This window comes from Pinus tabuliformis, chromosome 7 (assembly GCF_031772625.1).
Source record: "Pinus tabuliformis cultivar Carrire ecotype Pingquan chromosome 7, CPIR1, whole genome shotgun sequence".
Taxonomy (NCBI): Eukaryota; Viridiplantae; Streptophyta; class Pinopsida; order Pinales; family Pinaceae; genus Pinus; species Pinus tabuliformis.
In genome coordinates this window covers 715,600,771-715,617,366 of record NC_142293.1, presented here as the reverse complement: position 1 = coordinate 715,617,366, position 16,596 = coordinate 715,600,771, and the positions used below count along the sequence as shown (strand labels likewise).

The window sequence follows — 16,596 nt, the reverse complement described above, 5'->3', positions numbered from 1 at the left end:
ATTAGCATATCTAACCTAGCAACCTCCAGTCTTATTCAATTCTAAAACTGACTCTTCAACTTGAAACATGTTTGTCTCATTTTCATCAAATCCTGTAATCATAAAACAATTATCAGAATTAAAAATATAAGGCCTCATTACCTTCTCTTTATCTGGTAACATCTCAGTATGCTGCTCTGATTTTTCCTCCTCTATTAGCACATAAGAATGTTGTTTCAACCTCTTTAAAGAATTCTCCAAAGGACTCTCGAAACTGTCAACAAGTCTCTCTTCCACGCCATCTGCTCCAATCATGTCTTTCTACTCTTGTCCACTGTAGTGAACTACTTCTTCTACAATCACATTTTCATACTCTGAGTTTTCCAGCAAATATTCTAGAAATTCTATTTCTCTTTGACACTTCATAAGTATTTCATCATCACTTATAATTCCTGAGTTATGCACAAATTATCAGTTTGAAAATTACAAGGTTCAATAGTCTCAACAGTTGCTTCACATATCAGTTCTTCAGACTAAATTTCATCTCCTTATTTCACAAGAAATTGTTCATGTGTTGTAATAGCTTCAAACATCAATGTATTACTAAATTCCTTCTGCTGCAATAATTCACTACTTTTCTCATTCAAGAGACATTTTCCATCATTATTTACTTCAGAGTATTTATCTTCTAAAAGATAATCTTCCATACTTTTGACAGCTTCAAAAGACTACTCATCTTCTGAAAAACCTGTAATCACATAAAAATTATTAGATTCAAATATACAAGGTTTTACATCGTCCTGCTGATCCGAATTTGTCCAACAATTCAAAAAATCATCAATAATTCCTTCCTCGGCAAAGTAAACTTCTTGTTGTCTTGAATTTGCACAATGGTTCATAAGATCTTTCACAGATCTCCAAACTTCATCTTCACCCAGAACCTCACCTTTTTCTTCTTCACAAATGGAAACTTCCATTTTCAACTCAGCTTCTCTGAGTTCTTCAGACTTCAATTGAAAATTCATTACCGGTTCAAGCTCCATCAGCTCTTCTGCTAACTGCATATTCACTTGTTGATTTCTCTTCTCTTGTAGCCTCTGCCACTTTACTTTCTTCCTCATGACACAACCATGCTTTTGGTCATCCTTATTCATCTGCAAAATCTCCATCAATAACTTAAGATGAACTGCAATCTCAGCCTTCTCCCTCTCATATTCTTCTTCACTTAATTGTCTCTGTAGGATTTGCCTTGGCATCCTCTTTCTTCACCTTTATTCTACTGTTGTCTTTCTCAGAACCTCTATTATCTCTATTATGACTATCAGTAGTCATCTCCTTCTCTATCTTCATGAGTTACTCACTCACTTACTATGAACTGTATTAAAGCCTCTACAACAGCAAGTCCTTCCTGATGTCACTTACCTCACCAAGCTTTCCTTTGTACTTGGTCTTTTGGAAAACACTTGGTTCTTTATTCTCTCGAACCTCTTTGAACACTTCTCTCTGCTCCTTCTAGGATTCAACTCATGTGCACCTTTTAAGAACACAACTATCCTCTTGTATTTCAATCAAAAATGAAATACTAGGTCCTGGCCACCTCTTCTTTCACTCAAAAATTCTTACTGGCTTCCTTCATTACTGCTTTTTTTCTTTTGTTGAGATACCTTCTTTTGTCTACAACCTGAATTCTGTAACCACAATCTTCAAACCAAATTAAAACAAAAATATATCATCTCACCTTCAAGATCTCTGCATGATCTTGTTCTACCATTCACCTACACTTTGAATGGATTGTTCTCTGTTTCTTTGCTTCTGAAAATTCTGCTACACTTTATCTCTACGTGCCTACTGTTTGTTAGATTTAAAATCTGATCTCCTCTTGCCTATATACATACCTCCAAAACATAACTCTGTTCTAAATTTCTTGAAGAATTTTTACACACAAAGTTTCCTTATTCAACTCTGATACCAAAAATGACGCAGCAAAAGCTGCATCTACCCACATTATGCAAATAAAATTGCATGTCACACTATGTCTTAGGAATTTTAATATTCCTACCCAGTGAAACCTTCTTAAACCAAAGTTTAATGCTCCTTCAATAAAATCTATGTGGAAACATTTGATTTAACTATCCAAAGTCTGGACCTTTATAAACATTTGAGTGGAACATTCATAATCATTGGTTAATTCTTATTACCTGCGCATATTAACCATACCATGGATTTTAGACTTTAGTTAAAACTCAACTTAAACAATAATACCTTAACCCCACTTATTTCTATTATAATTTCTGTATAATAAAAATATTTCATAACCCACACTTAAACCTTACCTTTCCTCCATTCCACAAAACTTTGCACATATATTGATGCTCTTTTTAGCGCATTAAATCTTCGTCATCGATCTCATTCCTCAATCCACTGGTTATCGCGCAATAACTCGCACCAACTGCTTGACCAATCTGTACCATTTATTTCTCCTGCCTCAATCCAACGGTGATCACGCCATATCGCGCGATTCCATGCACGACCAATATTAGATCGATAGTAAGCAAGAATAGTGGTTTCCTCATGCTACGTGTCAACCCCTCAGGTTAATCGTGTGAAATTGTAGAATACCATTTACAGCTTTAAGGGCATGCGGGATGCCGCTTACCCCTTGCGAAGACCGCTCCATCCTTCTGCTAACACGTGGTTTTAATATGATCCATTCACTCTTGACTTTATTTTGCGCGACTTAATCCTAGCCGTCTATCTCCCTGACTCTCGTTCGTTGATCTGACTAATCCAACGACTATGCTTCACTACTACATTCTTATGTATCTCACTGTGTAATAGTCTTCTCGCTTCTCTGTCTGTGTATTTATTCTCGCCTTACGGTCTTCAATTGTTCTGATCCCTATCTTCAGCTCCGTTACTTCACTTCTTTGCATCTTTATGCTTCCTTCGTAAATCCTTAGGTTTTTAGGAAACCTTGTAGTTATACCTTCATTGTAACATTAAAGGCTTTCTCCAATACTGTCTGTGTGCAAACTCTTAACACTCATCTCTGCACTTCTTCTCTCTATTCTTCTGTGGTTTATGTTTTCTCCGGGGTTTCTCGTCTTTGGTTGTTTTTCAGCTTGACTCCTTCCTTAACTTTGTTTTGCGTATTATTTAAACACTATAACATCTAAACTTCAACTTTGATCCTTCAATCAGATTCAAATGTTCAGACCACTATCCTTCATTCTCCACCTCTGCATTATGCTTTAATTCCACCTACATACATATACTATGCAGAATTACTCTAATTCAAACACAATTTATAATTCCATTAATCAATACACACCACACAACAAAGGAATCGAATTCTCTGTCTTTATAAACAATTATTTACATAATGAATCTTTCTCTCTGGCTTGATTTTCTAATCAGTGGCCTTTTTCCTTTCCTACCCGTAGGCTTACAGTGAAACCTTATCTACTCTCTAAACTCTGATTCTCTCTCTAACTCTCTAACTAACTAACTCTCTCTATGCCTTTTAGGCTTACATTTATACAAAAGATTTTGTAACCCATTTCGGTTCAGATCCTTAATCTTTTGAACTAGATCTTGAATATCCTCTAAGTCCACTTTTGACTCAACTAATCCCTAAGGATACTCTCTAGTTCCACAAACCATGAAACCAATTCCTAATCTAAGATTTACAATTGATTTCCAAATCTCTCAATCTCTCAACTATCTTAATTCTCTCATGTTCTCCAACATTCGGGAACATTTACAAATATGCCTCACAATACTTAATTAAATCCTATTCTTAATATCTCTCATAAAATTACTTAAAAACAATAAAATTACATTAATTTAATACTTAGGAAACCAGCTTCCTTGAAAACACAAGACCCCCTATGTCTACTAAAATACAATGAAATTTCTGAGCTGGATGCTCCTGCATCAGACTGCCAAGGTTGAAAACACTCATGATCTCCAGATCATGTGTTCCCATACATTGATAGAAAACCTCCAGGGTCCCAAACTTTAGTTTGTAGTTGTCTGAATGCTCTATTCCTTTGTTGTTGTTGTATGTTTTTTGTCTTCTGTTTCATCTTCCTCTCATTGTCAATCAGATTCAAATTCTAATTGATCATTCTTCCTGTTGCTGTAAATCTCCTCCATCTGGATTGCTTCATCATTAATTGCCATAATTCTTCAATCTCTATATCCAACCCATCCTTGGGTTGGTACATACTCTGCCATTTGTTGATGTACTATGTCCACTCATCTTCAAACTACTGTCCATTATCTTCTTTTTGAAGTTGTCTGATTCTTACTACTGCACTTTCATCCTTACCCTCTTGTGACTTTCCAAACAACCTCTATTCAATATCTATAAATTTACTTTAAAAAAATTAAATGGTATTGTTGGGCCTTGAAATTTTCATTCACTTCCATTGCATTTTCACTTATATTTCCATATTGTCATCTTCACTCCACTTCTATTTCATTACATTTACCTGCATTTCATTATATTTACCTTACCATTATCATCATTGGGTCACATTTATTCTTTTCCAAACTTTATTAATTCTTAGCATTTTAAGTGAATTTATGGTTAAAAATTAGAAAATAATGTGCATATGCTTATACCTAACAAGTGGGATGATATTTTTGACATGTGTAGGTCAAAAGGAAGCTTCTAAAAGACCCTTATGTGGCCTTCCAAAACCAAATTCGAATTTGAGTGGAGAAGATCATGAGATCATGAGGATATGTGTCTCATTTCCTATTTGTATTGAAACTCTAAGAAAACATGTGTCTTATCATTTCCTATTTTTATTGTAACTCTAAAGATATGGGTAGAGATTCATGGACTCTCATTAATGAAATAGCTTCTCATCTTTTTGTATAAATAGGGGAATTTTTCTCCTATCATTTTCATGTGTAAAATTGGAGTTATGCTCAAGCTTTGAATATAGAATTAGATTGTGGCACCTTACTCATGAATGTTCCTTCATTTTGACTTGGTTTTGCTTACATATGGAGCATCTCAATTTACCATCTCTCGCACTTTTAGATCAGCTACCTAAAATGTGTGAGATTTAATTGTTTTTATAGATTAAAGCTCGTTTGCTTTCTTAGTATTAGCTTTAAAATGACTGTGTAATTTTTGTTTTTCTAAGAACATTTCATAGGAAAGATTTATGTATTTTCCAATTGGATTAAGTTTGAGGCAAGAGCTCATAGTTATTTAGTTTCCTTTCATGTTCTATTATTTACTTTCTTAGATCAAACTATCAATTCATTATATGATTGAATAAAAGATTAGGCCAAAAAGGTGACTTCAAATTGAGTGATCGAATGTTAAACCTATGCAATCATTGAGCTTTACTTTTTCATGCTTTTATATTTGCTTTTAAGATCCTTATTTAATTGCATTAACTGATATTCCTAAAGATCATTCTAAGAAATTGATTTAATCATATTTCAAGGTTGAATGGTTGAATATTAATACATGTAATTACTGAGTTATTTTCCGCACACTTTACTTGCTTTTTTAGGATATTAGAAGTTAAAGTATAAATAGTTGCTTATGCATCATCTCAAGAAGGTAACACTTCATAATTGAATGCTGGAGTAACTAGGTATACATTAGTTTTTTATTTTATTTCACAGGTTAGTTGAATTTCATTTTCATTATTTGATTTCATAGATTAGATTAATTGGTTTTCATTATTTTGTAGTTAGATTGATCTAAACTGAAAGACAATTTCTAGCACATACAGTGAACACATGATTCACAAGTTTACGAAACCCCCGGATTGACAAATTAAATGACAGGCAATCACTTTGCGCCAACATTTTGGCGCCGTTGATAGGGAAGTGTGCTTAGAAACTAGCTTTCAGTTTATAGTGTATTTTATTTGTTTTTGTTTTTACTAACCATTTATGGACAAAGGATCTAGAATGCTGCCCAAAGACTATATTGAGGAATGGTATCAAGAAGCGGTTATGCCACAATATTCATCAATTCTTCAAGAGATCTTTGCGGAAAATTGAAAGGTCAAGTCGATTTTGTATATCCTTACAAACAATCAGGTACATTTTTCGAGTTTGGATATGAACATTTCAAAAATTCTAATCCGTAAATGGCTTCATTGGAAGCATGAATATACTTTAAAAAAAAATAGTTTTTAGATAGATAGGAAAAATAAAAATAATTTTTTATAGTTTTCATGTTTTATGGTGCAGTAAGAACCACCCATCTACTAACCCTTGGAAGGAAAAATTTGCAATAAAACAAATGGTTGAGAACAAGGAGCGCATGCGAAGATCACAAACGATAATTTAAAGTATGAGATCAAGCCTTTTCATTTTATTTTTTGCAAAATTTACAGAGGAATCGATTGATAAAACCTTGACTATGCTAACAAAATAAATCTCTCAAGTATGCTCTCCTTCTGCACTTCATGTGACCTGGAGGATCAGAAAAAGAATTTTTTTTGTTAGTATATCGTAAAAATTATTTAGCTACTGCAAGACTTGCAAATCCATGTGCAAAAATCTTTACCTTTGTAATGCAAGAGTTTTCTGCGGGATTACAAAAATGATGTGGTTAGATTTCTTCAAAGCATTGTCCCATCTTTTATCTCATTCTAGATTTCGAGTCCCCCAGAATTATCTATAGGATGATTGATATAGTTAGATCTTCCATTTTTCTTTGCTGGAAGACATCCACGCAGCCACAAGCCCAACCTTCAAACCCTACAAATAAAAAATCACCGAAACATTTCTAGAAAATGCAACATCATAAACACACGATTTTAAAATGTAAATTTTGAGCAAACCAAGGGGAATCTGAAAAACTGAGACATGGGTTTTCTCTGGAACGGGGCAAATTAGGTAAACTATGAATTATTTTATGTATTTTGCAACTATTTAGGAGAAATCCGAAATTTATTTTTGCAGAAAATGTAATTGTTAGAAAGCGTAAACTGTCTTGACACTCGATTTTAAAATGAATTTTCTGAGAAAACCAAGGCGAATCTGAAAAAAATAGGACATGGGTTTTTTCGGAAATGGGATGAGTTTAATAACCCATAAAATGTTTCCTCAGATTCTTAACCATTCAGGAGAAAATTGCGGTTTGGACCCTATTTGGTGACTACATGAGGAAAACGAATTTTTTTTATGCACGAGGTTTTGCTAGCAATATCAAATTTAATTCACTAAGACTTCTAATCAAACAATGACTCTTGCTCCTCTTCAATAGATTTATCCTTCTTACATCTTACACTTGGAAGAAATTGCTAACTTAATGCTGCACTCATGTATATACTCGTTTTGTCATGTGCCAGTGTAGTCAAGGAGTGATCCTGTTTTGAATGCTATGAAGCGTGAATACACAATTAGTGAATTCAGATTTGTGGTTGATACAACGAACAACAATAATTTTCAAAGATTGAATGAAAGAAATCATTTTATTTGTGAAAAAAATAAAAAAATAAAAAATAAAATTGTGATGATTAATACATATGCAATCAATTTATTGAAGCAATTTATAAAGTGAAAAATACTTGCAAATTTTGATTGAAAAAAAAAATAAAAAAAAAAAACTGTACAAGTACTTTTTCATATTTTTGCCACATCAAATATTTTTGACAGCATGTTATTTTTGCAGCACAAATGACTATTCAATAATAACTTGCAAAACAATTGGAAAATTATTTAGATGATTTATGAACAATTGGCATTAACATTGTTGCTGTGTATTTTTATATGAAGTTTTAACTTGCAGAGCACAACAAATCTTTGTGATGCCAATTGTTTTACTAAGCACAATGCATGAAGTCATCCGACAACAAGGAGTTAATTTAATTTTCATGGTTATTTCTTAAAAATGGATTGTTATCAATATCATGAATTGGACTGAATATAACACTTTTGATTTTCCTTAATCTGTTTTATTTGACATTTACATTTTGCATAAGAATCAGAAAGTAATTTGGCCATTTCTTTTTTAACACACTTATGTTCTTTATGTCAAGTTTTTTTGCAGGTTTGGGATGATCGAATGATCATTGAAGAAAACTAATTGTGCGCACAATTGGTCTTCAAAGGACCGATTCCATGAGAAACATAAGAACAAGTCCATGTCCATATCCACCAAAACCATTACCTTTCCTCCCTTTTGAATTATAAATCCAACCAAGCAATTCAAAGCAAGCCACAATCATTTTTCCTAGCAAGAATCAGTTGGTCATTTTCTTTTACTCACATACACTTTCCACCTGACCCACAAATAAAAGCAAGAAGCTCACTTACATGCTTATTTCCCATTATCTTTATTATTTTCCATTGTCATCTTCCATTTTCATTTTTCCTTTCCTATCCTTTTTCATTTCGCAAATAAACCCTGCTTCAATGCAAACTATTGAATCCATAGTCCTTTGAGTCTAAAATCCTTACAAAAACACCTTGAGGCTTGCATGCCTTAATGGCAAGTCCTCATGCTGATGAACAATAGGAATACATCAATGTCCCTTGTTCATCGGATCTTCTAGATACTCGACAACAACAAAATTATTCGTACTTAGCAAGATGTGTTCGGGTATCTTGACTCTCATTGTCATCAATGGTGAGAGTTCTCGTGTTGACTAGTGGCATCCATTAATGGTCACTAAGTCAACAATTTCTTGCTATGTTCGACATCAAAACATTTATTCACATAGCAGGAATTGTGCCAATGAATTTTGAAGACATGAAGACTACCATTTTCAACATTTTGGAGCAAATGTAGAAGATATATAGCTACAGAACTAGATGGCAGCTATAGAATCAAACAATAGCTAAATCAGATGACAGCTGCAAAATTAAATAACAGTTATGGAATTAGATGGTAGCAACAGAATCAACACTATTCCGCAGCAGATTCAGTAAGTTTTAATAAAAGCAAATAAAAGTCATCTTGACTCTTTTCTCCATGACTCGTCCAACCACTTGAAGAAGATTATGATCAAAATTTTGCAGCCACCACACCTGCAGCTCATCCATTTCTAAAGGGTAACTTAAGGTATGTCATTTTCTAACTTTTTACCATAAAATTCCTTGAAAAGCTAGAATGATAATTTTTGGAAAAAAAACATTTCTCTTCCTCATCTCATAAAATTACCAATATCATCAGTTGGGCGGGATACATTCATATTCATATTTTTCCATATTCATATCACATTCAAAATCCCACATACTTTCAAAAGATATTAACTATTACATTATTGTTATGAGCATACAAAGGCTTGTCAAAAGTACTAAAATGATCATTGGATACAAACACAATCATGGTTGTCACACAATAACCAACAATGATGCAATCCAATAAAGATATACTTTGCAACAATAATCAAATTATTATTATGCAATGTTCAAAGATAAAAAATGAATGCAACAACAAAATATGGTTGTAACACAAGAACCAATCATGTTGCAATTAACCTAAAAGATTTTGCAGAAGTATGAAGTTATCAAATGATATCATGCAAAGTTAAGCCAAATCTCAAGGATAAAAAATAATTAATGTAACAGATTGCATGAGGACATGCAATAGCTTAAGTTGGGGGGTATGTTGGGCCTTGAAATTGTCATTCACTTCCATCACATTTTCACTTATATTTCCATATTGTCATCTTCACTCTACCTTTATTTCATTACGTTTATCTGCATTTCATCACATTTACCTTACCAATATCATTATTGGGTCACATTTATTATTTTCCAATATTTATTAATTCTTAGCATTTTTAAGTGAATTTATGATTAAAAATTAAAAAAATAATGTGCATATGCTTATACCTAACAAGTGGGATGAGATTTTTGACATGTGTAGGTCAAAAGGAAGCTTCTAAAAGACCCTTATGCGGCCTCCCAAAACCAAATTCGAATTTGAGTGGAGAAGATCATGGGATCATGAGGATATGTGTCTCATTTCCTATTTGTAATGAAACTCTAAGAAGACATGTGTCTTATCATTTCCTATTTTGATTGTAACCCTAGAGATATGAGAAGAGATTCATGGACTCTCATTAATGAGATAGCTTCTCATCTTTTTGTATAAATAGGGGAAGTTTTCTCCTATCATTTTCATGCGTAAAATTGGAGTTATTCTCAAGCTTTGAATACAAAATTAGATTGTGGCACCTTACTCATGAATGTTCCTTCATTTTGACTTGGTTTTGCTTACATATGGAGCATTTCGATTTACCATCTCTCGCACTTTTAGATCAGCTACCTAAAATGTGTGAGATTTAATTGCTTTTATATATTAAAGTTCATTTGCTTTCTTAGTATTAGTTTTAGAATGACTATGTAATCTTTGTTTTTCTAAGAACATTTCAATAAGAAAGATTTATGTATTTTCTAATTGGATTAAGTTTGAAGCTCATAGTTATTTAGTTTCCTTTCATGTTTTGTTATTTACTTTCTTAGATAAAACTATCAATTCATTGTATGATTGAATAAAAGATCAAGCCAAGAAGGTGACTTCAAATTGGGTGATTGAATGTTCAACTTATGCAATCATTGAGCTTTACTTTTTCATGCTTTTATATTTGCTTTTACGATCCTCATCTAATTGCATTAACTGACATTCCTAAAGATCATTCTAAGAAATTATTTAATTATATTTCAAGGTTGAATGGTTGAATATTTAATACATGTAATTACTGAGTTATTTTCTGCACATTTACTTGATTGTCTAGGACATTAGAAGTTAAAGTATAAACAGTTGCTTACACATCATCTCAAGAAGGCAACACTTCATAATTAAATGTTGGAGTAACTAGGTATACATTAGTTGTTTTTTTATTTCACAGGTTAGTTGAATTTCATTTTCATTCTTTGATTTCATATATTAGATGAATTGGTTTTCGTTATTTTGTAGTTAGATTGTTCTAAACTAAAAGACAATTTCTAGCACATACAGTGCACGCATGCTTCACAAGTTTATGAAACCCCCGGGTTGAAAAATTAAATGACAGGAAATCACTTTGCCCCAACAGATCCTCCAATTCTCCTTGTACTTGATTACTCTCAAATAAATCACTATGTTGTGCATCAATTCCGACATATTTTCCTTCCTCTTCTTTGAAAAATTTCAGTAATTGTCCTTCACTTCCTTGACTGATTCTTACAGTCATTTTAGTTTCTTCAAGCACGGTATCTTCATGCTTTTCTTTTTCCTCATCAGCATGTCCGACCTAGCAACTTCATGTCTTTTTCAGTTCTAAAACTGACTCTTCAACTTGAAACATGTTTGTCTCATTTTCATCAAATCGTGTAATCATAAAACAATTATCAGAATTAAAAATATAACGCCTCATTACCTTCTCTTTCTTTGGCAACATCTCAGTATGCTGCTCTGAGTTTTCCTCCTCTATCGGCACATTAGTATGTTGATTCAAACTCTTTAAAGAATTCTCTAAAGGACTCTTGAAATTGTCAGCAAGTCTCTCTTCCACACCATCTGCTTCAATGATGTCTTTCTACTCTTGTCCACTGTAGTGAACTGTTTCTTCTATAATGACACTATCATACTTTGAGTTTTCCAACAAATATTCCAGCAATTCAATTTCTCTTTGACACTCCATAAGTACTTCATCATCACTTATAATTCCTAAATTTATGCATAAATTATCAGTTTGAAAATTACAAGGTTGAAAAGTCTCAACTGTTGCTTCTCAGTTCTTCAGACTGAATTTCATCTCCTTCTTTCACAAGAAATTGTTCTTGTGTTGTAACAACTTCAAACATCAATGTATTACTAAATTCTTTCTACTGCAATAATTCACTGCTTTTTTCATTCAAGTGACATTCTCCATCATTATTTATTTAGAGTATTTAGCTTTTGAAAGATACTCTTCCATACTTTTGACAGCTTCAAAATACTGCTCATCTTCTGCAAAACCTGTAATCACATAAAAATTATTAGATTCAAATATACAAGGTTGTACATCCTCCCGCTAATCCGAATTTGTCCAACAGTTCAGAAAATCATCAATAATTCCTTCCTCAGCAAAGTAAACTTCTTGTTGTCTTGAATTCGCACAATGGTTCATAAGATCTTTCATAGATCTCTAGTCTTCATCTTCACCCAGAACTTTACCTTGTTCTACTTCACAAATAGAAACTTCCATTTTCAACTCAGCTTCTCTGAGTTCTTCAGACTTCAATTGAACATTCATTACATGTTCAAGCTTCATCAGCTCTTCTGCTAACTGCATATTCACCTGCTGATTTCTCTTCTCTTGTAGCCTCTGCCACTTTACTTTCTTCCTCATGACACAACCATGATTCTGGTCATCCTTATTCATTTGCAACATCTCCATCAATAACTCAAGATGAACTGCAATCTCAACCTTCTCCCTCTCATATTCTTCTTCACTTAATTGTCTTTGTAGGCCATTTGCCTTGGCATTCTCTTTCTTCACCTTTCTTCTACTGTGGTCTTTCTCAGAACCTCTGCTATCTCTGTTATGGCTATCAGTAGTCATTTCCTTCTCTATCTTCATGAATTCCTCACTCACTTACTATGAACTATATTAAAGCCTCTGCAATAGAAAGTCCTCCCTGTTGTCACTTACCTCACCAAGCTTTCCTCTGTACTTGGTCTTTTGGCAAGCACTTGATTCTCTATTCTCTAGAACCTCTTTGAGCACTTCTCTCTGCTCTTTCTAGGCTTCAACTCATCGGCACCTTTTAAGAGCACAATTGTCCTCTTGTATTTCAATCACAAATGAAATACTAGGTTCTGGCCACCTCTTTTTTCACTCAAAAATTATTACCAACTTCCTTTATTACTGCTTTTTTTCTTTTGCTAAGATACCTTCTTTTGTCTACAACCTGAATTCTGCAACCATAATCTTCAAACCAAATTAAAACAAAAACATATCATCTCACCTTCAAGATCTCTACATGATCTTGTTCTACCATTCACCTGCACTTTGAATGGATTGTTCTCTGTTTCTTTGCATCTGCAAATTGTGCTACACTTTATCTTTGTGTGCCTACTGTTTGTCAGATTTAAAATCTAATCTCCACTTGCCTGTATACATACCTCCAAAACATAACTCTGTTCTAAATTTCTTAAAGAATTTTGACACGCAAAGTTTCCTTATTCAGCTCTAATACCAAAAATGACGTAGCAAAAGTTGCATCTACACACATTATGCAAATAAAATTGCATGTCACACTATGTCTCGGGAATTTTAATATTCATGCCGAGTAAAACCTTCTTAAACCAAGGTTTAATGCTCCTTCAATAAACTCTATGCGGAAACGTTTGATTTAACTATCCAAAGTCTAGACCTTTATAAACCTTTGAGGAGAACCTTCATAATCTTTCGTCAATTCTTATTACCCGCACATATTAACCATACCATGGATTTTAGACTTTAGTTAAAACTCAACTTAAACCATAATACCTTAACCCCACTTATTTCTATTATAATTTCTATATTATAGAAATATTTCATAACCCACACTTAAACCTTACCTTTCCTCCATTCCACAAACCTTTGCACAGATATCGATGCTCTCTTTAGCGCATTAAATCTTCGTCGTCGATCTCATTCCTCAATCCGACGGTTATCGTGCAATAACTCGCACCAACTATCGTGGCCAATCTCCACCGTTTATTTCTCCTACCTCAATCCAACGGTCATCGCGCCATATCGCGTGATTACATGCACGACCGATATTAGATCGAGAGCGCATGAGAAAAGAGGTTTCCTCATGCTATGTGTCAACCCCTCAGGTTAATCACGTGAAATAGTAGAATACCGTTTACAACTTTTAGGGCGCGCGAGATGCCACTTACCCCTTGCGAAGACTGCTCCATCCTTCTGCAAACACATGGTTTTAATCTGATCCATTCACTCTTGACTTCATTTTGCGTGACTTAATCCTAGCCGTCTATCTCCCTCACTCTCGTTCGTTGATCTGACTGATCCAACGACTGTGCTTCACTACTACATTCTTCTGCATCTCACCGTGTAATAGTCTTCTCGCTTCTCTATCTGTGTATTTATTCTTGCCTTACGGTCTTCAATTGTTCTGATCCTGATCTTCAGCTCCGTTACTTCACTCCTTCGCACCTTTACGCTTCCTTCGTAAATCCTTAGGTTTTTAGGAAACCTTGCAGCTATATCTTCACTATAACATTAAAGGCTTTCTCCAATAATGTCTGTGTGCACACCCTTAACACTCCTCTCTGCACTTCTTCTCTTTGTTCTTCTATGGTTTATGTTTTCTCTGGGGATTCTGGTCTTTAGTTGTTCTTCAGCTTGACTCCTTCTTGAACTTTGTTTTGCATATTATTTAAACGCTATCACATATGAACTTCAAATTTGATCCTTCAATCAGATTCAAACATTTAGACCACTATCCTTCATTCTCCACCTCTGCATTATGCTTTAATTCCACCTGCATACATATAATATACAAAATTACTCTAATTCACACACAATTTATAATTCCATTAATCAATACACACCACACAACTCTGGAATCGAATTCTCTGTCTTTGTAAACAATTATTTACATAATTAATCTTTCTCTCTAGCCCAATTTTCTATTCAGTGGCCTTTTTCCTTTCCTGCCCGTAGGCTTACAGTGAAACCTTATCTAATCTATGAACTCTGGTTCTCACTCTAACTCACTAACTAACTAACTCTCTCTATGCCTTTTATGCTTACATTTATACAAAAGGTTCCGTAAACCATTACGATTCAGATCCTTAATCTTTTGAACTAATTCTTGAATATCCTCTAAGTCCACTTTTGACTCAACTAATCCCTAAGGATCCTTTCTAGTTCCACAAACCATGAAACCAATTTCTAATCTAAGATTAACAATTGATTTCCAAATCTCTCAATCTCTCAACTATCTTAATTCTCTCATTTTCTCCAACATTCGAGAACATTTACAAATATGCCTCACAATACTTAATTAAATCCTATTCTTAATATCTCTCATAAAATTACTTAAAAACATTAAAATGACATTAATTTAATACTCTGAAAACCAACGTCCTTGAAAACACAAGACCCCCTATGTCTACTAAAATACAATGAAATTTTTGAGCTGGATGCTCCTGCATCAATTCAGTATCTCATTGGCATACTTTCCCTGAGAGACAAACAATTCCCCATCTCCTTGCCATACTTCCATACTAAGAAAGTAGTGCATGAGCCCCACGTCCTTCATCTAGAATTCTCTTGCAAGATCCTCTTTGCAAGATTGTATTAGCTTCTCATCACTTGTTAGTATCAAATCATTGACAAGTAATACTATAATAAATTTTTTACCTTCAACCACAATATGGTAAGCTCTCACATCTGCTTCACTTTTGGTGAAGCCCAACCTAGTGAGATAACTGTCAATCCTGGTGTACCAAGCACAGGGTGCTTGTTTTAGTCCATAAATCACTTGCTTGATTCTGCACACATGCGACTCTCTGTTGAAGGTCTCAAATCCTTCCGGATGCTCAATATACACCTCTTCCTCAATCATACCATTGAGGAATGTTGTCTTTACATCCATTTGATGTATCTTCCATCCCATCTGCGTTGACAATGCTAGAATAGATCTTATTGAAAAGTACCTTGCTACTGGAGCAAAGGTCTCCTTGTAATAAATTCCCTCCACTTGAGAGAACCCTCTTGCCACAAATCTAGCCTTATGTTTCTCCACACTCCCATATACTACTTTCCTTACCTTATAAATCCATCTGGAACTCATCACTGACTTGTTTGCTCGTCTTGGGACCACTTCACAAACAATGTTTCTGATAATGTAGTCATACTCCTCAACCATGGCATCAACCCATATTGGTTGCTACACTGCTTCCTCAAATGAGGATGGCTCAACCTCTACACTCTTGCTCCTCAAAGAAATGTATCTTATGTACTGATCTGGTGACCTCCTTTGCCTGTGATGTGATGTGAGTGCTCCCACATTATCTCTAACATTGTGCATCAATCTGTCAACATCTATGTTGCGCTTCCTTCCTTCTCTAGAAGTCTTTGCATGAGTGGGTGCTTCCACTCTCTGCTCCTCTGTATGTGGCTTCTCCACATCATCTCGAGGTTCCTCCTTTGGAGCTAAAATATCCTCATCTGCATGTAACTAAAGCTCCCTCTAAAGGGAACATCTCATGGCCTTCTCTTGATCAAACTTCACATATATACGAACCATTGTCATCCTGTTGGATGGAAGGTACACCCAATAGTTGTGAGGTGTATCAATGTACCCCAAAAATATGGCTAACTCTGCTGCTGACTCTAGATTTTTCCACACATCCTTCGTAACATGACAGTAAAATGATGAATGAAAGATCCCGAAGTGTGTCACATCTAGTTTCATACCTAAAAATTGTTCTTCTGGTGTACTCATCCCAAGAATTCGACAAGGACTTATGTTCTGCAAATAAACAGTTGTGTTGCATGCTTTAGGCCCCAAGTGCAACGGTAGGCCTTGATCATGTAACATCATCTATGGGGCTCCCATAATACTTTTGTTCCTCCTTTTAGCCATCCCATTTAGCTGTGGTTTATGAGGTGCTATTAACTCCTGTTGAATGCCTTC

The 16,596-nt window shown here is 34.4% G+C and overlaps 1 protein-coding gene across 1 annotated transcript in view; it reads right to left on the bottom strand.

Annotated features, from left to right (window-relative positions):
• Positions 1-300: 300 nt before the first annotated feature.
• The window catches only part of LOC149249526 (uncharacterized), a 165,325-nt gene continuing 149,029 nt past the window's right edge, over positions 301-16,596 (bottom strand). The window contains exons 3-5 of the mRNA XM_089453400.1: positions 1,008-1,133; positions 689-727; positions 301-399 (exon numbers count right to left, since the gene is read on the bottom strand). Of these exons, the coding sequence (XP_089309526.1) occupies positions 301-399; positions 689-727; positions 1,008-1,133 (264 nt within the window). The remainder of the gene's footprint in view (positions 400-688; positions 728-1,007; positions 1,134-16,596) is intronic.